Source organism: Herpailurus yagouaroundi, unplaced genomic scaffold, assembly GCF_014898765.1.
Source record: "Herpailurus yagouaroundi ecotype Mexico unplaced genomic scaffold, PumYag 181, whole genome shotgun sequence".
Classification (NCBI taxonomy): domain Eukaryota; kingdom Metazoa; phylum Chordata; class Mammalia; order Carnivora; family Felidae; genus Herpailurus; species Herpailurus yagouaroundi.
Window position 1 is genome coordinate 13,559,485 of NW_024412412.1, and position 24,141 is coordinate 13,583,625.

A 24,141-nucleotide genomic window follows, 5' to 3' on the forward strand; every position below is an offset into this window, starting at 1 on the left:
TAGATATAGATATAGATATAGATATAGATATAGATATAGATATAGATATATAGATACACACACACACACACATACGGTGTCTTCTTTACCCCCGCACCAATCGGTAGATACTTGGACCGCTTCCGTATCTTGACTATTATAAATAATGCTGTGAACGTAGGGGTGCATGTATCCCTTTGAATTGCTGTTTTTATATTCTTTGGGTAAACGCACTGTTTTATGTTCTTTGGGTAGTGTGATTGATGGATCGTAGGGTAGTTCTGTTTTTAACTTCGTGAGGAACCTCCATACGGTTTTCCAGAGTGGCTGCACCAGTTTGCATTCCCACCAACAGTGCAAGAGGCTTTCTTTGTCTCCACATCCTCACTAACATCTGTTGTTTCTCGTGTTGTTGATTTTAGCCATTCTGACAGGTGTAAGATGGTATTTCATCATAGTTTTGATTTGCATTTCCCTGATGGTGAGCAACGTTGAGCATCTTTTCATGTGTCTGTTGGCCATCTGGATGTCTTCTTGGAGAACTGTCTGTTCATTTTAGGGACCAGACTCTTTAAGCTGGCATTCAGGGCCTTCCAGAAACTTACCTCATCCTCCCTTTCTAGCCCTACCTTCCATTACTCTCGTGACAAACCCGTTACTGTCTTTCATTCATTCGATGCACACTGAGAGCCAAATGCTTCATATACATGAGCTCTGTGATTGCATTATTACCATTCCCGTTTTACAGATGAAGTTTAGAACTAGAGATTTAATCTCTTCTTGACGATCACAGAACCAGTTACGGACAGAGTCAGGATTCAAACCCAGTTCAACTGAATCCAAAGCCAGTCTTCTTAACTCCTTTCCTAGCCACACAGATCTCTCTGCTCACCATCACTATGACATATGTCCAGTTTCACTTTCATGTTTTTAATTGTAATGTTGACTCCAACTCAAAAACCTTATCCTCCCTGTCCTTCAGAGTTTACCTCAGAACTTTGAACCCTTCTGTGAAATCTTTCAATCACCAGCCTACGATTGATATCACCTTCCTCTGATCCTTAACCATATGTGGCTTTAGATTGTCATTTAATTCACCAGGTTGAAGGGGTTGTCCTCCCAAACGCGTAATTAGTTGCTTGATGGCAGAAGCCATGGAAGCCCAAGTAGATAAGTAAGTAATGTCTACAGTTCTACTCTTTGGTTGATATTTGTTTCTATTGCCTACAATTCTATGTCCCTTAGTAAATGCTCAAAAATGGTCTCAGTGTTAAACTGATAACTTCTCATAGAGAGAAGACTCACTCCTCCTGTCATTAGAGTAAGATAGCTCACAACACTGTAATTTGAAATTAAACCCTCTAAATTCTGAATGGCCAACTTCTCTGGAGGCTACTGTGTAATAGATATTATGTAATACCTGAATTCATATTCAGAATAATATTTTTTAAGAGAAAAAAATTATAGGAAGTCAACTTTGTCACTTTGAAAAGTTTGAATTAATAGAGGAAGGATAATTTTCCAGTTTCATTCCGTTCCTTAGCCTGCACGGACCTTTTTTGAATAAGAGACAATGTGGTTTTATTTCTCTTTAAGGTAAATTTGTAAAACCTGCTCTATCATCCTTTCAGGATAACTGAGAAAGAACGTTAGCAAAGAACGTTAGCAAACTCTGAGTCTTGGATCTGTTTCCTAAAACCAGGAGGCGGCAGAGACTCAGGGAGCAGAGTTTTTATTCCAACAGGTTGAGGGTCATTGATAGGGGCAATTCAAGTATGGCTGGTGAGGCTGCAAATGAATTTGAGATGAGGGTCAAAAGAAAGAAAGCTTGCGGCAGCCTTCTCCAGTATCTTTGTGAGAATTTAAGCTTACTCCTCCCTCCCTCCACCACATAGTCCCCTACCCCATCTCTACCTCCCTTCCAGCATCTGAATCTTTATTCATTCTGTTTAGTTCAGAGGGAACTACCTGAATCAGTGCCATTGATTGGTTTTGTTGTTTGCTTAAGGATTGATTTGGAAATCTACATAATCCATTCTGCCTTAATTTACACTTGCAGTGTTATGGTACGTTTAGAAGGACTGATTACTAACAGACTTAATCTCTCCCAAGAAATAACAAGACATATATTTGTAAGATAATCATGTTTCAAGTGATCAGGAAAGACCGTAGGTGCAAAAAGAGTTTCAACAGTAGACATACCTTGGGGGAGGGGGAGGCAAAGGATTTTGACTTCAGTATTTCTTTTTTTTTTTTTTTTAATGTTTATTTATTTTTGAGACAAAGACAGAGCGTGAACAGGGGAGGGGCAGAGAGAGAGGGAGACACAGAATCTGAAACAGGCTCCAGGCTCTGAGCTGTCATTACAGAGCCCGGCGCCGGGCTTGAACCCAGGAACCGTGAGATCATGACCTGAGCTGAAGTCGGACGCTTAACCTACTGAGCCACCCAGGCGCCCCTTAAATATTTCTTTAAGAATATGCTAAATCAGAATTCATTGAACAGCAGTAGCTAACAAAAAAGCTTTAAAGTGAAAAGTATGCTAGAGCATTTCATTTATCAGAAGGTAAAATGCCTCAGCGTTTATTGAAAAGAACTTTTTGAAAGGAAAGCTGTTTTGTCGTTCGAGGGTTTTTTTGGTGGGGGGTGGGGGGGTCCGTTGTTGTTTTTTAATTTTTCATTGTTTTTCCATGGATCTCTTCCATGCAGGAAAATTAGGTGGATTTACACAAGAAAATAACACCATAGATTCTGGAGAACTTGATATTGGCCGAAGGGCAATTCAAGAGGTTCCTCCTGGGATTTTCTGGAGATCACAGCTCTTTATTGATCAGCCACAGTTTCTGAAATTCAATATCTCTCTTCAGAAGGATGCATTGATTGGAGTATATGGCCGAAAAGGCTTACCACCTTCCCATACTCAGGTAAAAGTGGGCTTTGTTGTCAATAAGATAGAAACTGCTAGTTTGCATTTTTAAAGTTATTCTGTTTCTTGAGTTCAGTTGTTTAACTGTTGGATCTCTTTCGTATTGATCGTTTACGGTGAAGAGAATTTTGAACGTAGGTTACACTTATCGTGAGGTTTTCGAATAAGTAGGAAAAACAGCATTTTCTTCCTGACTTGTGCTAATCATTATTGACCAACTGAAACGTTCTAAAATTTATGAGTAGCCAAATGAAAATATTGAACATCGTCTGAGCACCTAGGAAGACCTCATGGATTTTCCAAGTGTTTTACGAAGATTCTGTGGGAATTTCAGAGAGTCTTATTCCTTTCATGTAATAGATGCATAGTATTTTCATCTCAAACGTGGCGTTCACGCTGTTGGAAATATATTGTATTTTTTCTGCTTAATGCCAGCTTTACTGTTAGTAAAGAAATTATGGAAACAAAAACATAAATATGAGCGAACTTGGTCGACTCAAGCCATGATTCCTCAAATAAAGAGGAGAAAGAGCTTTCACAGATAACCAAGGGTGATCACCTTAGTGTGGCACTCGAAACAATTCAAATATTCTTCAACCATACGTCGATTGAACGACTTTAGAGGCAGTTCGTTTGCATGAAAATTACCTTACAGGTAGAGACAGCTGCTAGCAATAACTCTACAGGCTTTTTCATAATCTGATCCTGGGTCACGGTATGTAATTTGGAAATTGTGGTTTAAAAGAGGTCCCATTATGTCCAAGAGAAATTATTTAAATTACCCACCGTAAGTTTGGAGCTTAGACTTTTTCCCACCATCAACTAGTACGTCAGTCCAAAAATGTGATAGATGGTTAATTAACATTGACGGTTGGGTGAGCCTAAAAGTTTCACACTTGATAATCAGTTTATTTACCCATAGAACTGCATGCAGATTTTCATTTGATTTATAAACTGAGGACTGGAGGGTTTTCATGTCTGCTTTATAGTATGTAATTCTGTGAGACATGCTTTTTCTTTTTTTTTTTTTTTTTTTTAATTTTTTTTTTTCAACGTTTATTTATTTTTGGGACAGAGAGAGACAGAGCATGAATGGGCGAGGGGCAGAGAGAGAGGGAGACACAGAATCAGAAACAGGCTCCAGGCTCTGAGCCATCAGCCCAGAGCCCGACGCGGGGCTCGAACTCAGGGACCGTGAGATCGTGACCTGGTTGAAGTCGGACGCTTAACCGACTGCGCCACCCAGGCGCCCCTGAGACATGCTTTTTCTATACCCTAGGAATTGTAAAAAAAAAATTGATCAAATACTAATAAAAGAATCATGTCTTTAAAGAAAGATGAGTAAGGGAGAGAGAGCCTGGGTGGCTCAGTCGGTTAAGGGTCCAACTCTTGGTTTCAGCTCAGGTCATGACCTCACAGTTCGTGGGTTCGAGCCCCACATCAGACTCTCTGCTGTCAGTGTTGAGCCTGCTTGGGATTCCCTATCCCCGCTCTCTCCCCCTCTCCCGTTCACGTGCACCCTCTCTCTCAAAAACATAAACATTTTTTCAATGTTTTTGATAAAATAATCTATAAAGATTTAAAAAAAGAAAGATGAGTCAGAAACTTTGAACCATGCTTTCTCTTATGGATCAGGGAAAGTTTCATATACATATATAAATGATATTGCTGTGAAATTTTTGAATATCATGCTTTGGTATATCATTTTTCTGATCATGGTTTTCATGTCTATATTATTAAAATAGACTTAAAAAATTTTTTTAATGTTTTATTTATTCTTGAGAGAGAGAGAGACAGAGCATGAGTGGGGGAGAGGCAGAGGGAGAGGGAGACACAGAATCGGAAGCAGGCTCCAGGCTCTGAGCCATCAGCCCAGAGCCCGACGCGGGGCTCGAACTCACGGACTGCGATCTCGTGACCTGAGCCGAAGTCGGTCGCTTAACCGACTGAGCCACCCAGGCGCCCCAACCCATTTAAATTTTTGATTATAACTATAATTCACTCCAGTGCCTGCTCTAAGTGATAGTGGCTGGAAAGCAATAACCAGGTCTTCTTGAACACAGTGGGTGTCTGTAATGTTAGTTACATTTATATTGATAGATTGCATTTATATCAATAGCCCGGTGATATAGAAAAAAATATTTTTTTCCTTGGAACCGTATACATGATTCAATCACTTTTTTATAACTGAAGAAATATGCCTCTAAAGCTAAGCACAACAGTGCGTGTGTAACCCGTAAACTCCAGAAAATAATTTCCAAAGAAAATTGTCGTGTGCTTTACAGATTTGTTTAAAGATTCAGGGTTGACTCTTTCCTACTTATGTATACCATGTAAGATTAGAGAAACAAAAAAGCGCAGTTTCAGGTTTTCCCATACTTCTGGTGTTTAAATACAATATACATCATACCCACTTTTCCTTCCGGCCACAATATATGTGTTTAACTAGATCACGCATTTTCTTAAGCTCCCCGGTTCTTAGAGTTCTTTCCTCTGGTTTATTCAAGATCAGCAGAGCAAACAACTGTTTCTGAGTTCAGTGTTTCAACATGAAATATGCTATAAAGCAACCCAAACTGAACATTTCTCTGTTTCTGGGGAACGTTAAATAAATCAACCTGAAATAATTAAAATTGGCCGGCCATTCGGAATAGTCAACTTGAGTTTTGAAAGTCTTTGTGACCCTTTATAAAGCTGTCCGTTTGATTGTTGCCAAGGAATCAATTGACTTTCTTCTCCCTGATGCCCAGTTTATTCTCCTGGACAGTTAGAAGCCTAAGGAAGCAATTTAACGCTGTACAGTGAACAGTGTAGTGTATCATTTTAGAGCATGTGCGTGAAGCCTGTTTCAGAATGGTAGCTGGAAACCTGAGTTTTGTAAGCACGCACCCCTGCGACTCTTTGACCTTGTGACCTTGAGCAAATCACTTCTCTGTGCCAGTATCTGTCCAGAAGCAGTTGAATCAGATGATGTCTAAAATCTCTTCCTCCTGTGTGCCAGAGATTTACAGCAAGCTCAATGCTCCCACCAAATAGTTGATTAAAAAATACAATTAAGTATTCATAGATTCTGAGATTCATAGATTCTCATCCTTTTAAATTTTTTTAAGTTTATTTATTTATTTTGAGAGAGAGAGAGACAGAGCGAGAAAGGGTGGGGCAGAGAGACAGTCCCAAGCAGGCTCCACAATGTCAGCGTGGAGCCCGACGCCGGGCTCAGATCTCATGAACCGTGAGATCGTGACCTGAGCCGAAACCAAGAGTCGGGCGCTTAACTGACTGAGCCACCCAGGTGCCCCTCATCCTCTTAATAACTGACTTGAGTTAAGCATATGGACAGTCTAACTGCTCAGAAATGAACTACCAGGATACCTTTATCAAAGTCTGACCTTTGTCTCGTGATCGCTTCCCCAAAGTGGTGAGACTGAATTTTATCCCCGAATAACACAAGACCCGAAGACGTGTCCCCACAAAAAAATCCACATCTCCATCTTATGAATAGGTATTATGAGGGAAAGCCACGAACAGGTATTACGAAGTAAAACCAGTTTGTCCTTAAGTGATCGCTTTGTACTTTACCCCCTGAGAACAAAGGTTATTAAACATTTCTGTTCCATTAATTTGTTTACTTTTTGTAGACATGGGATTATGTGAAGCAGGGGACTTGTCTTTAGGTATTTGAATAAGCCCCACAAAGGCGTGTGGGAAGGGGTGGCCGACTACTCTGCATCCCAGTGACCACCACCCCAGCCCTGTGTTACTGTTCCCGATGTGATACAAACGACGATCTCTACAATAAAGGTGGTGATTCCCAGGGTGAGCTTGAGAGGCCAGTTAAAACCCAAAACGTCCTCCCTTTCAATGTTTGCACATACTGTGTTGAGTGTTAGAGGACAAAAATGTTTGCGTGCCAAGGAGCCATTAAAAGAAACTTTCCCCCTGCCTCTTTGCCATGTTGATATAAATATTTAAATCCGACAGGGAAGTGGCTTATTTGAGGCATAGGCACCTTTCAGAAGTGCTGAATTATTTTGCCTCTGATAATTTTGAAATACAGTTCCAGATGAAAATTTTGCGGGTCAAATATCCACAACCGGTTATCGTTTTCATCCTGATAAGATATAAATGAAAAAAGTTACCGAATGCTAACCGAGTGACAGCTTTTTGTGTATTTCTCACAGCTGCATGATGTCATGAGGTAGTTTTACTACACACACAAAAATAACAGAATAGGCTTTTATATTTAAGTAAAAAATTTAATATGTTGGAGACGGAACTAGATATTCTGAATTCCATCCAATAGTAACATGAGAGGTTTGTGATAAGTACAGGGGCAGAACATTCAATCACGAATCTCAGAATCCCAGCAGGTGATTTTCTTCCAGTTTTTAAGGGATTCGTATGATAAACTTTTCTTTAAATAGACCGCTGATGAAATTCCAGATAAGAAATCTATCTGAAGGTAGAATATTGATGATTCATATATATACGTATTCATACATACGTATATATATGGTACTGTAAATGGTATATATTGTCCCGTAGTATCTCTGTCACCATAAATGCAGGCCTCGGGAATAAAAGGAAACTGGATAGGAGTCCGTAGAAAGTGAATCACTGTACTTTTAAGAAACTCTTATCTAATGAGTTTATTAAAACTATATCGGGGGGGCGCCTGGGTGACGCAGTCAGTTAAGCGTCCGACTTCAGCCAGGTCACGATCTCGCGGTCCGTGAGTTCGAGCCCCGCGTCAGGCTCTGGGCTGATGGCTCGGAGCCTGGAGCCTGTTTCCGATTCTGTGTCTCCCTCTCTCTCTGCCCCTCCCCCGTTCATGCTCTGTCTCTCTCTGTCCCAAAAATAAATAAAAAACGTTGAAAAAAAAATTAAAAAAAAAAAAAACTATATTGGGAAGTCTGTGCCGTGTCTCCCAAATTCATTGCATTATCTCTGGTTACTATTACCGAGTACATTCCATATTTTTCTTTAGCTTTAAACTCTCCAGTTGAAGTCTTCTGGCCACCCAGTGTTCACAATTAATCTTACTAAACCAGAAATCAAGCTGAATGATGATTGACTTCAGAATAGTAGCTGGGCATACTTACTCTTATTCCGTCCCTTCGGAACCCCTCCACTGTTTAATTTTTTAGACTTTCAGTCAGAGATACAAAGGCGTCTTGATGCATGTTTTTAATTTAGCCATAACAAGGTACAAACCCACGGGTTTCTCCATGGTACCCGGGATGGTTACACCAGGGTCGCACAGAGGAGTACGGTGCTGTGGTGGCAAAGGTCTGAGGTTTCTCACAGACCAACTCTCCCGCTTACCAAGTACCTGATCTTGCCGGAGCTCCTCGAGGTTTGGTTTTCTCCACCCTTACAGTGTAAGTATCAGTGCCTTCCTACGAGAAGGGTCGCTACAAGGAGTAAATATAATCCTGGCACAGAGTACGTATCCAATGGCGGTCGTTACCACACGGGTATTAAATAGGAGAAGATGGTAAGAGATTACCTAGCAGTCCAAAATAAGTCTGCTGGGTTTGAAATGTTACAGGTTTATGGCTGTATTTGCACACCGCCTGAGCTCATCAAACTTTTTATCCGTTGGGAGAGTCAGATAATTCTGGAAACCGATTGCCCAGTAAGGGGGAAATGATTTGTGAAGTTTACATGGGACAACACTGTGCAGTGCGTGGTTCTTACGATCCCTGTAAATGCTACGTGTAGGAGACCTGTGCCATCAGGAGCCTTTTCCTGACGTTGTGTTTATTAGAGCAGAGGGGAAAGGTTGGAACACAAAACGGAAATGAGAGAAGCAGCTACGACCGAGATCGTTCTGACCACTAAACAGCTGTACTTGTCCTCACCCTCAGTATGACTTTGTTGAGCTCCTGGACGGCAGCAGATTGATTGCAAGAGAGCAGCGGAACCTGCTTGAGCCCGAAAGAGCAGGGAGACAGGCGAGATCCGTCAGTCTGCACGAGGCTGGCTTTATCCAGTACTTGGATTCTGGAATCTGGCATCTGGCTTTTTACAATGATGGGAAAAATACGGAGCAGGTGTCTTTTAATACCATCGTCATAGGTAAGAGCGGTCTGCAAAGCATCTTTTTCCGGGCTATCGCCTGCACAGTGTGTTGAACAGAAACTAAATGGTCTTCACCGATTTGGAGCGATACCTAGGGCGTTAAAGCCTGAGGTACCCTGTGAGAGATATTTTCAAATTGTTTATTTACGAATACGTTGGCAAACCATGAAGCACTGAATATTATTCTGGAAGGATCTTGGAGGAGGGCAGTGCGTCTTAAAAACACTTGAGAGCGTCTGCACTTGAAATGGCGATGCTTTGCTTGATAGTCAAGCTGGTTTGAATAGTCTAGTATATATGAATCCTTTTTTTGTTTGTTTGGTTGTTGTTTTTTTTTTTTTTTTTTGGTTATGGAGCAAGCCATCCGTCATTCCTTCATGTGCAGCTAAAATGATCAAAGTGACAGAGTTTACCTTCTGCGGGAAGCGGGCTACACAGTAAATATCCCTTCTCTCTCTCCTCTTCAGAGTCTGTGGTGGAATGCCCCCGCAATTGCCATGGAAATGGAGAGTGCGTTTCTGGAACTTGCCATTGTTTTCCAGGATTTTTAGGTCCGGATTGTTCAAGAGGTACGCGAGTTAGAGCCTTTTCTTAAGCCAATAGAAAGAGGCTGTAGAAATACGCGTAAATCAGAAAACTCCCAGGACGGGGAAGAAAGGGGGAAACGGGCCGACGCCTTGTCCCAGCGACGTGCTTGTCGTTCAGGACCCCGACCGCAGATGTGGCTGTTGACTCTTCTGTCGTGTTTTATTTCACAGCAGCCTGTCCGGTGTTGTGCAGCGGCAATGGACAGTACTCCAAAGGCCGCTGCCTCTGTTTCAGCGGCTGGAAGGGCACCGAGTGCGATGTGCCCACTACGCAGTGCATTGACCCTCAGTGCGGGGGGCGTGGGATTTGCATCATGGGCTCTTGTGCCTGCAACTCGGGATACAAAGGAGAGAATTGCGAAGAAGGTAAACACGCCCATATTTACGGAAGTCCGTTGTGACCGTCCTAAAGGAAGAGACGATCGGATCGGATCATTTGTCATCTTTAGTTTGGCAGATGAAGCTTTTTATATGCCTCCTCGTGAAAGTAATTAGATCTCCATGCGTATGGTGGCGTCATTTGGTTAACATTTTCACTAATAAGAAAGAGCAAATACCGAAGAGCCCCTGTGCTTCCAGTCGTGTGAATAATTCTTTTTTCTTTCAATCAGAGAAAGTAAGCAAACGTGTGTGACTCAAAGCCCACGATGGGCTGTTGTTTTGCTTAGTTGGTTTTTTATCTTTGCTTTCAGGTTTTTTGTTTGTTTGTTTTGTTTGTTCTCATAGTTTTTCACCTCGAAACCAGCTTTTAATCGAGCATTTTGGCATGTCTAAAAAGACAGGCTAACGGTTGGCTCCATAGCTCAGGGGTTAGAGCGCTGGTCTTGTAAAAAGAGAAGCTATTGCACGTAACATACGAGTGAAAAAAAGTACATCACGGGTTTGTTCTATAACCGTATGTAATGATGAGAATCAGGCTGCTATACTGTAAAGTGCAGTTGAATTGTTTTTTCAAAAAGCAGAAAAGCACCATTTCCGTTCTTCAATCAAATTGATTTTATTGATCCGCACACACAAAGTAATGCAATTAAGTCTCTGGAATTAAATTTTCAGGCCATTGACCCTACAAGTGTAAAGTTTTATTGAGTCAAATTGCTAAATTAAATCTCGTCATCTAAAGCACATTAAAGTGAATTAAGAAGGAGAGAGCGTATGCAACTCATTTATTTCTCAAACTGTTTGAGAGTCCCATACAGCTGTCACTGCTCAATGGTCGTAGATTAGGTCAGCTGATACAATTTTGTTATAGAGAAGCCGATACTTATTACTGTCTGATTAAGCAGAACAGAGAGCAATAGTCTGAAATCTCAGGAGCATCTATGTGTGGAATTCATGAAAATTACAAATCCTTGCAAGAGTCTCAGTTACCTAAATGGCATAATTCTGAATGCTGAATTGTGTCATTTTTTTTTTTGGATTTTCGGAAACACATTCTTGAAAATGGTAGTCAAATATTTGAGTATCCAAAATTTTCATGTAAATTAGATTGGGATCTAATTCTTTATTCTGCATGTACTTTGCATGTATGATATCTGCTAGATTTAAGTATAAAATTGTTCTCTTTTCTCTACTGTAGCTGACTGTCTAGACCCTGGATGTTCCAATCACGGTGTGTGTATCCATGGGGAATGTCACTGCAATCCAGGATGGGGTGGTAACAATTGTGAAATACTGAAGACCATGTGTCCGGACCAGTGCTCTGGTCATGGGACGTATCTTCAAGAAAGTGGCTCCTGCACCTGTGACCCTAATTGGACTGGCCCAGACTGCTCAAATGGTAAGGTTAAAAAATGCAGCACAGTTGAGTGCTTACTATTGTGTAGCTAACTAAAAATTAAGATCTTTTCGTTTTTAAAGCCCACTTATTAAATTTTATATAGGTTTTATCCAAGTGATTGTTTCTAGAAAGAAATGTTAAAAGTGATGAAATTTAGTCGCATTAGAAAAAGAAACAGGCTTAGTCAACTTGTCATTAAAATGTCTCCTTTGGGGGCGCCTGGGTGGCACAGTCGGTTAAGCGTCCGACTTCAACCAGGTCACGATCTCGCGGTCTGTGAGTTCGAGCCCCGCGTCGGGCCCTGGGCTGATGGCTCAGAGCCTGGAGCCTGTTTCCAATTCTGTGCCTCCCTCTCTCTCTCTGCCCCTCCCCCGTTCATGCTCTGTGTCTCTCTGTCCCAAAAATAAATAAACGTTGAAAAAAAAAAATTTAAAAAAAAAAAAAAATTATTTGACAACATAAGGCTAAACCTGATCACAATAAAGAGTACATATAGATAAATATTATGATATGCATAATGGTCCAACGCTGATTTTTATATTATAATAATATGATTGTAATATAAATGGCAGGTAGTAATTTTTTTTCCATCAGTCAGGTTGTTACTGAACAGCAGCTATGTGCACGGCATGGTGATGGGCCCCGTAGGAATAAGTAATGAATCCTTCCTGCCCTCTAGAATAGTGGCTTTCAGATTTTTGACCGTGACCTAAATGACCCATAGCCTCAGTCTTACGTTGTGACACATACATATATAGACTGACATAACTGAAACAAAGCTTTACCAAGTGGTACACACTAATGCTCTTCCCTACGTCTTTTCTACTTTTTTGATGCTGGTTGTATCCCATGAATTAATTCCATGACCGTATTAGTCACACCTTTTTAAAAGGTAATCTAACCTAGAAGGTTACCGTTTAATTGGGGAGATGAGACGAACACACATGAAATACTTAGAAACCAGGACGTGCCAGTTTAATGTTTTATTGAATAGTACGTGGAACAATATGCTAAATGCAACCAACATTCAGAGGAGTGATCCTGCCTTGATGCACGTGAGGTCCTCAAGGAGATTTTTATGAACATTTCTTGCCTTCTTTTAAAGATGGCAGCTAGCATGGAAATGGGAGGAGGCGCTTTTTGACTAGGGGAATGGTACTAGAAAGTACCTACGAGCGTAGGCTCTGAGATCAGATGCTCGGGTTCATATCCAACCTCTGCTACTTATTAGCTGGGTAACCTTAGGCAGACTACTATATGTTTTAGTGTACCCATCTATAAAGTGAATTTAACCGAGAAATTCTTGGGGCCCCCGGGTGGCTCAGCCGATTGAACATCCAGCTCTTGATTTTGACTCAGGTCATGAGCTCAAAGTTGTGGGATCGAGCCCCATGTCTGGCTCAGTCATGGGCATGAAGCCTGCTTAAGATTCTCTCTCTCTCTCTCTCTCTCTCTCTCTCTCTGCCTCTCTCCTGCTCGCGCTCACTCTCACTCTCTAAAGGAAAAAGAGAAAAAAGCAATTCCTCACAGGGATACTTTGGGAATTACTTGAATTATTGTATATAAAGTACTTAGTACAGTGCTTAGTCCAGGATAAATTCTAAATACAGCTACCACCCACCACTGCCACAGCAACTACCATTAACCAAGTTGCACCTCTGAGCATATCGTTACATACGCGGGAGCGCAAAGACAGAGTATTTGGAGGCAAACGTCGGGCTGGGCCCGATTTGGAGGGACGCAGCTTGGCAATGACAGTTCAGACAATGGAGAACTCACTGGTCATGACGATGTGTGCCCGCCAGTTTGATGAGAGCAGCCTGTTAGAACTCCCCATCAATTATATGTCAGAGAACATGACTAGTCAGACTTTGACGGCCCAAGGCGAGTTTGAGAGCTCTCCCAGAGTGCGAAGTGCTGAGAGCGTGAATTCGTGGGGAGATCGTAGAAATGAGAAGGATGAAGCCGAGGGCCGTTTTAAAGGAAAGCTAGACAGCAGTTGCTGAAGAGGCAGTGCAGAAGTTGACCAGAAGAGCCGGACGTCGGCAACCAGGAGGGGCCGGGGCAGTGGACGCGTCTCTGGAGCAGACAGGAAGCTGGGAAGGGGTGAGGGGCGAGTGGCAAGGCAGGATGCAGGCCGGGCGATGAGGAGAGACCGGTGAGACATGGAGGAAGGATGGCTTCTGTTTGGATACTCAAAGTAAGCAAAACTAAATACTACTAAAGTGGGGGGGGGGGTGCAGAATGAGGAGGAGGGGAAGGGGGGAGCAAAAGGACAGGTTTTAGTAATGCTGTTGAGTCTGTGTAGGTTCGGCTTCAGGGAAGGGGTCTGTCTACCCCTCGCCCTGCCCACACGGATTGCCTTCTCTGCAGACCTGTCGTAACAGTGAGCGGTTAAGAGCAGGGAATCTGGAGCTGAACTGCCTGGCTTCGGGTCTTGAGCTGGCCATTCTGTAGGCGTGTGACGTTCATCGGCTCTTTAGCTCCTCTGTTGCCTCCGTTTCTTTACCTGTGACATGGGGACAATAAGAGTACTACCTTACACAATTAAATTACGACCTGATACAACGGTCGTAAGATGGAAACGAGTTAATATGTGGAAAGCGCTTAGAATCGTGCCTTGACCCATGGCAAGTCCTTACAAGTATTAACCATTAACACGAGTAGTGGCAGTGGTGGTGGCGGTCATAGTCATGGTGGTTTGTCACACTTAATTCTTGATTGGTTGAGAGGAGCTTCCACATAAAAGTACTGCTTGGAGGGGCACTGGGGGGGCTCAGTCAGGTAAGCATCTGACTCTGGATTTCAGCTCAGTTCATGAGATCTAGCCCCGCATCGGGCTCTGTGGTCTCTCTCCCTCTCTCTCTTTGCACCTCCCCTGCTCGTTCTCTCCCCGTGTCTCTCTCGAAATAAATAGATAGACTTTAAAAAAAAAAAAAAGTACTGCTGGGGTACAGTTCCCCAAATGTGAAAATGACGAAATGCAAATTATTTCATCTATTATTATAACCCGATGGCATTAACCTAAGAGAAACCCCGCTACGCAGCGAATTAACGTGCTTATTTTAAGGGAAAAAAAGGCTAGTAATTTTTACAGATCACTCTGTCTTGGCACTTTGAGAAACTCGGGTGACATGGCTGCTACCCTGGGAACCCTCAGCAACACGAGACATTCGCGCGCCATTCCTCACCTGCTACAAACTGAATCCCGGAAGCCCACACTAAACAAAGTTGTGTCCAGGCTAAGTCGTAATTCTGATGAAAGACTTCTGTTGAAGCCTTGAGCAGATACCCTGGGTAAAGGGACAAAGGGACAACTTAATGCCTTTTCTTCCTTGTACTGTCTCTCTCTCTTTTTCCCCCAACCTTTCTTCTTCCCGCAGCTCCCTTGCCCCTCCTCCCTCATCCGGTCTCTCTCTCCCTTCCTTTTCCTCTACCTCCCTCATCTCTGGGCCATACATTTTCGGAGGCAGACAGAGGTTTATGTTCGTCACTGCTTCGTAGAAATAGGAGTTGATTCAGAGAGCTGGGAGAAGCAAAACCTGGTTTGAAAATTCATGACCGTAGACCAAAGAACACGTCCAGGACAAATGAGAGCAAAACATAACCTGGGGGTGGGATTATAGAGAACCCTCAGTGCCTCACTAAAGAGTTTTAGGAGGGGCGCCTGGGTGGCGCAGTCGGTTAAGCGTCCGACTTCAGCCAGGTCACGATCTCGCGGTCCGTGAGTTCGAGCCCCGCGTCGGTCTCTGGGCTGATGGCTCAGAGCCTGGAGCCTGTTTCCGATTCTGTGTCTCCCTCTCTCTCTGCCCCTAGCCCGTTCATGCTCTGTCTCTCTCTGTCCCAAAAATAAATAAACGTTGAAAAAAAAATTTTATAAAAAAAAAAAAAAGAGTTTTAGGAAATCATCACCACCCAACATTAGGAAGCATAGGTGCAAGGCATTATTTAAATAACACATTAACTTGTTCTGTCCTTTGTTCTTAAAAAACATATTTCATAATCATAAGAACCAAAATAAGCATTTAATTTTTCTGTTCAGTGTTTGTTTCCCTTCCTGGCTTCTGTGTTAAAAAATGCATCCCACACTCAGAAAAATCCAATTAAAGTTTATAGATACAGTTATTTTTATAGTAAAGCTACTTGGTTCAGGTCTCTTATGCCTCCATCAGTAAAATAAGCATACGAATACTAGCTAGAAAATAATACTTGTTTGAAAATTGTCATTCTAATTTGTCTCCCACAATTACCCAAGCAGGAAAGGAATGGTGAAACAGCCCTATTTGTTTCAGATAATGTTATTTAACACGTTAACCTGAATTATTTTATAAAGGAGGGTTTGTAATGGATACTATAGCTCAAAAGATAATTCAGTCTTTGGCCCCTGGCTGGCTGAGTCAGTGGAGCGTGTGACTGTTGATCTTGGGGTCGTGAGTTCGAGCCCCACGTTGGGTGTAAAGGTTACTGAAAAAAAGTTTAAAAAATAAAGTAAGGTAATTCTTTGATTTTTCTATTAATAGCAAAAAAAAAAAAAAAAAAAAAAGGTAATAGATGTTAATTTAGAGATGAAATTGGCTGCCAAAAGCACCTGTCATTATTTTACATATTTAGACTGATTTTTTTTCCCGTGCTTATATAACCATTTTGCCAGTTGAAAATCTAATGGTAGCCATGTACAAAATGACTGATTAGACATAGTGGGTGAAGATCTTTGTCCCATTGCATCTTTACACCCCCAATGAAAAACCAAAAAAACATATTAAACTCTCAATGTATAGAGTTGGATAATGAATACAGTGCTCTTCTTTGGAATAAATTAATTACGCTCCGGAAAAAAAAAAAAAAAAGGCTTTATTCAACTTTGCTATTAGCTGGAAAAAGACAGAAAACTTAGAAGAATTATCAGTAATTAAACATGCGTCTATTCATCCTGTGAAAATATCCTGGTTCCTGTGCCGGAAATTTATCTGCGTGTTCCACAGTTGCCATCTAAAGTTTACAAACACATTGTAGGTAACTTACACTTGTGGCTGGAAGTTGACCAGCAGCATTATTGGGAATTTCTAACTAACTGAATCCCAAGGCAGAACACTTTACCAGCTACTTCTTTTGTTGTTGTAGAAATGACCTTCGGATCTCTAAATTCAATAAGAGTAGATTCTGCAGCTGCAGAAACATTTGGTTAAGCTGCTACAAGAGAAGAAATGAATTATTTCCATCAGAAAGTTTATAGGTTTGAAAGCAACCGAGTTTTCCTCTCTCCTCATCAGCAGTTTGTCCATTAATTAGCCCTTCAATTCCACTTCAATTAAATTAACTCTAATTAATAAGTTCATTACAAAGATTGACGCACCTTGCTCAAAGCTAGTGTGCTAAACGCTGATAAACACCTTCGCCCTAATGAAAAATTGATTAGATTGAATAAAAGGGGTACCTCAGAAAGAAACCTCTCTCTTCTGGAGCAGAGTTGACGTTCTGTTCGTCTGAAGTTAATCAAACCATCTTGGATCTCTTAATCAAAAATTTAATTCAAACGAGATGAAAAATGTGGCTTGAAAAAAACATACCCCACTCTCTTCCAGGGAACAGTCCTGGCTGTCGTTTATAAGAAATGTTACAACTCTCACAGTGCCTTGATATGCTGTTTAAGATTCTGCAGGACTGAGACACAGAATTACAGTGTCTGAGAAATGTTATTTGGGCAGTGAGTGGGGGAAATAGGAACGAACATGTGGCCACATAAACAGTTACTGGTTTTTAATTTAAAAATAAGGCTGTAGTCTATTTCCTCTTTGTTTGAAATGATTGCAGGTTTTTATTGTTCAGCATTGTTATCTTTGCAAGAAAAGCAAAACCAAACGACGGTCTTACAATCATAGAAAAAAGCGGTAGTTGATTTTATTGAACTTTACATGTAAAAAGTAGAATATAAAATACCCTTCAAAGTTTTCTTTCTGTGTGTGTGTCTAATCAAATAAGCTTTTAAGAAAGGTTTTGAAGAAAAAAATGACTTTAGACACGATTCTGTTTAACGATGGAACCTATTATGGTTTTGAAGTCCTTTGGTAACTTTCAGTCATTCTGATATCTGAAAAACCTAGCTTGTGCAGTGACAGAGTCAGTAGCCACATACATTTTTAAACTGGTTTTCTATTATCGTTCGTCTCTGTCAATAGTACCAGTTTACTGGATAGGAAAAACAACAATTTCTTTTACTCAACCAGCATGTGTGTGTGTCAGAAGCAAGCCAATGTGCAAACCACAAAAGATTCTTTTTAATAAAAGTTTCTGAATATTTTAGAAATCTGAACCATAGAGTTAGAAATAGCCCCTTTGCAATTCTTGCTATACGGGTGAAACCCAACTCCTGCCGCGACACTGAAATATTTCATTAATTTTATATTAATTTGATGTATGTGTTTGTCTGTGTGCATGGGCTTCTCCACGGCCAGAAGACCCTGTGGGATACATTACGTGTGTGTATTTTCCTCTCGCTATGAATCACGTGTTCCGTTTTGTTAGTAGCCTCCATGTTTACACATACAGTATAGGAAATGATTTATAACAAAATTGTCATGGGTATTTTATGCACGATTACAGCAGCGTATTAAACGAAATGATGAATTTTAAAAGTGCATTTTTACCATTTATAATGCTTACTAGTCGATGCTAAAATGTGCTCAGTATGTAAATCCTTTGTATTTATTTTCAGTGGTTTTGTTTTTAAGACGTAACCCTGCTTATTCATTCTCCTTCTCCCCGCCGCCCTCCTCCCCTGCTCTCTTTCCTCTTTTTCAACACAGAAATCTGTTCCGTGGACTGCGGCTCGCACGGGGTGTGCATGGGGGGCACCTGTCGCTGTGAAGAGGGCTGGACGGGCGCAGCCTGCAGTCAAAGAGCCTGCCACCCGCGCTGCGCCGAGCACGGCACGTGCAAGGATGGCAAGTGCGAATGCAGCCAGGGCTGGAACGGCGAGCACTGCACCATCGGTAGGCCCCGCCCCTCGTCCCGCCCCCCGTCCCCCGCCCCGCCCCCCGCCAGCCCTGCGCGCGCAACCGGAGGGAGCGCCCTGGTTCCTGGCTGTTTCCCTGCTTGCACAAGCTGATTTCCTCTAATTAATTTTCATTCGTCTTTCTGGAAAAAAAAAAAAAAAAAAAAAGAATTGCTTCTTCACATCAGGCCTCGTGTTACAACGGCCGTTCGGTTCTTTTTAGAACAGCCGTCACAAGCATGAGGTATAAGAATTTGGTGGTTTGTGATGGCTACAAAAATTGATTCACCTGCAGATGATTTCATTTCTTTTTTATGAACACGCCTCCGTTGAATATTACGTCTCAGCGTTCCATGGTGCCATTGCATAACAGCAGTATTTTTTACTTTAAAAAAAGATGCCAAACACGGGCAGCCCCACGCATTTTAGCACCTGTCGATAATACTTGAGTCTCTCAAAAAGCGGTTTGACTTTCTATGGCTTTATTTTGCAGCAGCCCAAGAAATAAAGTAGAATGAAAGGCACAAGTCTAGCTGTTCTTAAAGTTACATGCTGATACTTTTCAAATATGATGATGTTCGTGAACCTCTGTGGGTTAAATAAAGCAAATAGGTGTTTAAGATCAAAATGTTGGTACATAAATGATAGCTAGGGTGGATTCAGAATTATCCAGAACATACATAGTACCATATTTTCAAGGTTTTCGGTGCCTTTGCTTTTTACCATTTAAGTCACTGAACTTAAAACATTTAATTAAAGAAAATATAACAAACGTAAGTAATAAATGCCTACCTTCCTTCAGTGGAAGTGTACCATATTAGCTCTAAATGATACAGCCTTACAAAAATGTCATAATTTGCATAACTTGAGGTATGGTGTTTTATGTCCATAGGGTGTAATTTGCTAACTGGAGGGAGTCCCAATATCTTAAAAAATTTCTTCTTCCAGTGCAGCTACAAGTATCATGTGCTTTATTTTCTTGCTTACAGGAATTGGCTAGCTAGGAAATTTTTCACGGGAAAGTTGAAATCACATAATTTTATAAATTGTCACAGTTGTATCTTTACGGAACTTGAAGTAAGGTTTTTTCCAGTCTTACTGACATTCCTATCATCTGTTTTAAGGGTGGTGATCCCCTCACCCCCACAGGTGATGATCCACAGAAGGGCTCCCAGGACTCGGGGCACTTGTGCTCATGACCATAATAGTTATCCGAAAGGGAAATGACCCGTCGCCATCAGGTGGTGTCTGGAGAAGTCCATGCACAGGCCTCCTGTGTTCTTTCTCTCCCACCAGGAGAGGTCACACGGAGCATGGACCTTTCTCCAGCACTGAACTACACCAACACGTGTGCAAGGAACACGTGCTTCTGCGGAGGGTAGCGCATTTGAGACTGAGAGGTTTTTAATAGGGCCGCTCCAAGAGGTAGCCTCTGTCAGCCGCAACCACCAAAATTCCAGATTCTCAGAAGAAGAGATTCTCCTGGTAGGCAAAAGCACTGTAGAGAACGGCCAGTTTTCCAAATGCCTGCCAAGGATCTCCAGATCAGGCCTGTGGTGTTAACATTTACCTGGGAAACACCCTTAGCGGCTCACTTGTGGAATGTGAGCTTCCTACCTACATCCCGGGAAGCATCGAGTCCCCACGGAGGAACGCTGTGAGTGCCCAGAGTGCTTATCTCCACAAACTTGATACGGCTTTCCCGTCCTCTACTCTTCAAGAGAGGTTTCTGGGGCAATGGCTGCCTATCGTTTGTGTGAACTACATTTGCGAACTATATTAAAGCAGCAAACTGTTGACCCCACAATTTGTGGGTCTTTCTGTGGACATACAGAGAATAATACCCCTGCGACCAAACAGCGCTGTGCCCAAATCCCAGAATGCCCATCTACCAGAGGCAGGGCAGGAGAAATAGGCCTCTAATCACAGTCCATCAGGTGTTATGACCCCACCACCCCCATACCCATAAGAAGTGAATTGATTCTAGTTGGGGGGGGGGGGGAATGTTATATATTTGACTGAATGTATCCTAGGCATGAATATATAGCTTGGAAAACCTAGCAGTATACTATAAGGTTTTCCATAGGCAAATTTAACTTGCTAACCAACGGTTACTAAGTAAGTCATTCTCTTGGTGTCCTCACTGACTTTGGTCATATAGTACGCGGTTAGTTTCCCACAGATGAGCGGTCCTTGAACAGTTTTTCAGTTATCTGGGAACACGTGAGGTTGCTGTTAGTCGCAGCTCTTTGTATTATAATGTAGCATATCTTGTTAGGGTTGTTAACAGTTCCGTTTTCTGTTGTTTTATTTCATTTTGTTTCGTTTGTAGTCCATGTGAGTAACAATGTGGAAGTAAAGGACCTACCTCATTTAAAAATGAATCTTCAAAGTGAACCTTTTAAAAGACGCAGGGAACCTCAGATCACTGTTTTGTTCTTCTATGCTGTTAGAGCTACTTATTCCAGGTTCTGCCATGCAAAAATCCAATTACTTTTTTTCCGACTACTTACTACCTGTGTGTATGTCCACAGCGGAGCCTAAGGGGCCGTTTAAAAAGAGGCCTTTGTGAGCCACTGATTTAAACAACCCGGGAAACTACAGTACGTTTTCTCATTTGGGATATGTTACTATGCTGTGCATTTCCCTCTCATTTTCAGCACTTACACATCTGGCTAAAAGAAGCTGCCACTTTATGAAAGAATACTCATAAATCAGCAAGGTTTTTTTTCTTTCTCCATATTATGTGCCATCTCATTGAATACAAACAGGGAGGTTAATTGAAAGAGAGACGGAGGAGAAATTAAACAGTTAGAAGCAAACAAAAGTTCCCAATAGAAAGCAAAGAATATTCTCCATTAGTCATCTTACTGTCTTCATAAACTGTTCATGCTTTCATAAAACCATAGGCATTTTGATAGTAAAATAGGTTATGAATTTAGAGTGTTCACTGAACATCCTGTCTACTGAGAAGATTCCATCTTGCTATTTTTATTAGTGTGTTCATATTTTCCTCTCATTGTGAATCATGAGTTCGGCAAGTTGGGCGTATTAATCCTTGGGTTCACTGTCCCAAGTCCTTCTCCTTTCTGGGGTTAGACTTTGAAAAGTGACGCATGCAGATGGAAAATGAAACAAAGGGAAATCTACTTTTAGCGATATTATGATTTAAAATAAATATTTTTTCCCTTCCTCCCCATAAAAGCATTTATGACCGTTGGGCCCTTTCATAAATAAAGAGAAGTTGGTTATATGAGAGAACCACATCAAATGTGACTAGCAAGTATAACTAGCATACTTTAATAGTGATAGCACCATCATCCTTTGTATGTGACCATTCCACGGGAAGGTCGAATGATTATCCCACCCATGTTCCTGCTGTTGTTTCTAACAAGATAGAAAAGATGTAAGAATATTTAGAGGACCCAGAAGCAAGATAAAATATACCCAATATAATTAAGTGGTTTATAAATAAAAGTTGACATGATTGGAATACTGCATGGCTGTCTCTATATAAACAAGGCCAGAGCAGTTCTGTATCGATCAAGGTCAAACCTGTGACCTGGGAGATACTTGTCTTGGCCTTAATTCAGTAAGCTCACTGGTGATGTATTTAACTGAAACCAGAATCTATAACCACACAAAGGCAACTCCTTTGCTTTGACTCTCCCTATCCTTGCGTGGCAACCCTGGAAAACTCCTCTTCTGGCCTGGTGGCTGGAGTTGGTGGGCCATAGAAACGATGCAAATGCCACGCCAGCCTCTGCTGAACAGATGGTTGTACCAGAATCCACATAACTTGTAAGCGCAATGCAGCTGAATATTCTGGGCAATGCTACATCCTAAGTTTCCACATCTTGAGTCTTTGTAACCTGTAGCTTCCCCCAAGAGCTATTCTTTGTAGCAGTTGCGGAGAAAAAAACCCGTCCCTATAGCCTTCCCTTTGTCGCTGAGAGCACTGGAGGTTATAGATGAGATTGTGACCTGCAAGGGCGAGGGGAGCAGGGCTGGGGACTCAATTGATTGTTGTCTACAATGAAGTGTTGTTAGGAAGGTAGGGAAGGCCGGGATCTGTCTGTAGATGGGTGAATTATCTCCTGGAGGTTGATTGGCATTTCCCATTGGTGTGTCCCATTTCCATACAGACAGAAATGGAGAAAATGGGCTTAAATTGTTAAGATGTTTTTTAGCTACAATGAGGAACCTCCTGTTGGAAGACGTATTTAAATCCTGACGCAAGATCCCAAAGAAAGGTTTTAATCTCGGTTCCTGGAAGCTTTGGGAATACCGTAATCATTTAGGCGTGAAACACTGGGGGTTTTGTTTGGTTCTTTTTGTTAATTTGAGGAATGTTTTTAAGAGGGGAATTTCTGGTAACTTTTTTCCATGCATCAAGTCTCTTGAGTCGTGTCCCTATCTGAAGGACCCCTTGAGGTCTCTCGTGGTTCTAGAATTTCTTGATTTCTGCTTTATTTAGAAAACTGCGAGATTTAAAGAAGGGATTCCCCTTTTGTTCTGTTGCATTTAGCTTTTTATTCTCCCTAAGGCATTGACGTGTCTTTGTTACCTTTCATTTGTTCATTTATTTCTTTATCCATTAAGCAATTACTGATCATCTCATCTGTGATATTCTAATATTTTTTTTACGCAAGTTAGTGGTAACAGATGAAAACAACAAAGCGTGGGCTCCGGAAGGAAAAAGAATATGTGTTTTCAAATCTGCTCTGTGATTTATCCACTGTAACTTGTATAATGAAGCTATTGGTTACTGTAGGGCTGTGACCAGAGGGGAGAATACATGTGGATCCCCTGGGGTCCGGTCCCCGTCCCTGCTGCTTGGTATTTGGTTTCAGCCCTTTTATCACTAGGAAAGCACTTGTTCCCTGCTTGTATCTGACTGACTGCCTACTCTATCATTGTGACCTTAGGCAAGTCATTTTTTGTTCTTGTTTTTTTCTCTCAACGTTTATTTATTTTTGAGACAACACAAGCAGGGGAGGGGCAGAGAGAGGGGGACAGAGGCAAATAGTGTTGGAGGCAAATACATTAGAGTTCTTATTCTGTGGTTAAGTATAAATGAGACAGCTGCAATCCAGACAGTGTTTTGGATGTTGACTTCCAAAAATAAAGACACAAAACAAAATTGCTGTCCAACGTGAAATTTTCATTTCATTGTTATAAAATGTAACCTAGTCTCAAAATGGATATGGCTCAACAAGAAGTTAATATGTTTGAGTTGAGGGTTTTGAGAGGTGTTGCTTTGAGAAAGAAAGGGAGGGAGGGAGGGAAGGAGGAAGGGAGAAAGAGAAGGAGAAGAAAGGGAAGGGAAGGGAAGGGAAGGGAAGGGAAGGGAGCGAGGGAAAGAGAAAGGTGGAGTCTATTTGGTATTTGTCTTCTCGTGATATCTCCAACACAGAGTTGTTTATTGAGCTACATTGATTTTCATGTACTTTCAGGCAATTCAAATGGAGATTTGGCCTAGGGGAAATCCTAATTCCTTTAAGCTACAAAAGACCAGCTATTTGTTTTTATTCTAATTCTTTAGTACATTGGGAAACAGGATCATTAATGATCACAAAGACATGCTTTGTTTGCTCAGACAAAACTTAGACTTACAGTACTCCGCATCCCTCTATTAAATACTATGGTTGCTCTGGGCTTTGGGATGCTGAAGATCAGAAATTGAAAATGAAATACACACAGCTGGGGAGTTATCTACTAAACAATATGGGGGTAAAAGAGAGAAAGACGAAACTGTACCATTGTGGACAAAGCTTAGCCTCGTTGTTCTCGTTCT

At 41.6% G+C, this 24,141-nt stretch overlaps 1 protein-coding gene across 11 annotated transcripts in view; it reads left to right on the top strand.

The window, feature by feature from the left end:
• TENM3 (teneurin transmembrane protein 3) overlaps positions 1–24,141 on the top strand; it is a 1,301,596-nt gene that overhangs the window by 1,176,616 nt on the left and 100,839 nt on the right. For all 11 annotated transcript variants that reach the window (XM_040490383.1, XM_040490387.1, XM_040490391.1 and 8 more), the window contains 6 exons: positions 2,689–2,903; positions 8,776–8,986; positions 9,457–9,558; positions 9,748–9,942; positions 11,153–11,353; positions 18,157–18,342. In XM_040490383.1, the coding sequence (XP_040346317.1) occupies positions 2,689–2,903; positions 8,776–8,986; positions 9,457–9,558; positions 9,748–9,942; positions 11,153–11,353; positions 18,157–18,342 (1,110 nt within the window). The remainder of the gene's footprint in view (positions 1–2,688; positions 2,904–8,775; positions 8,987–9,456; positions 9,559–9,747; positions 9,943–11,152; positions 11,354–18,156; positions 18,343–24,141) is intronic.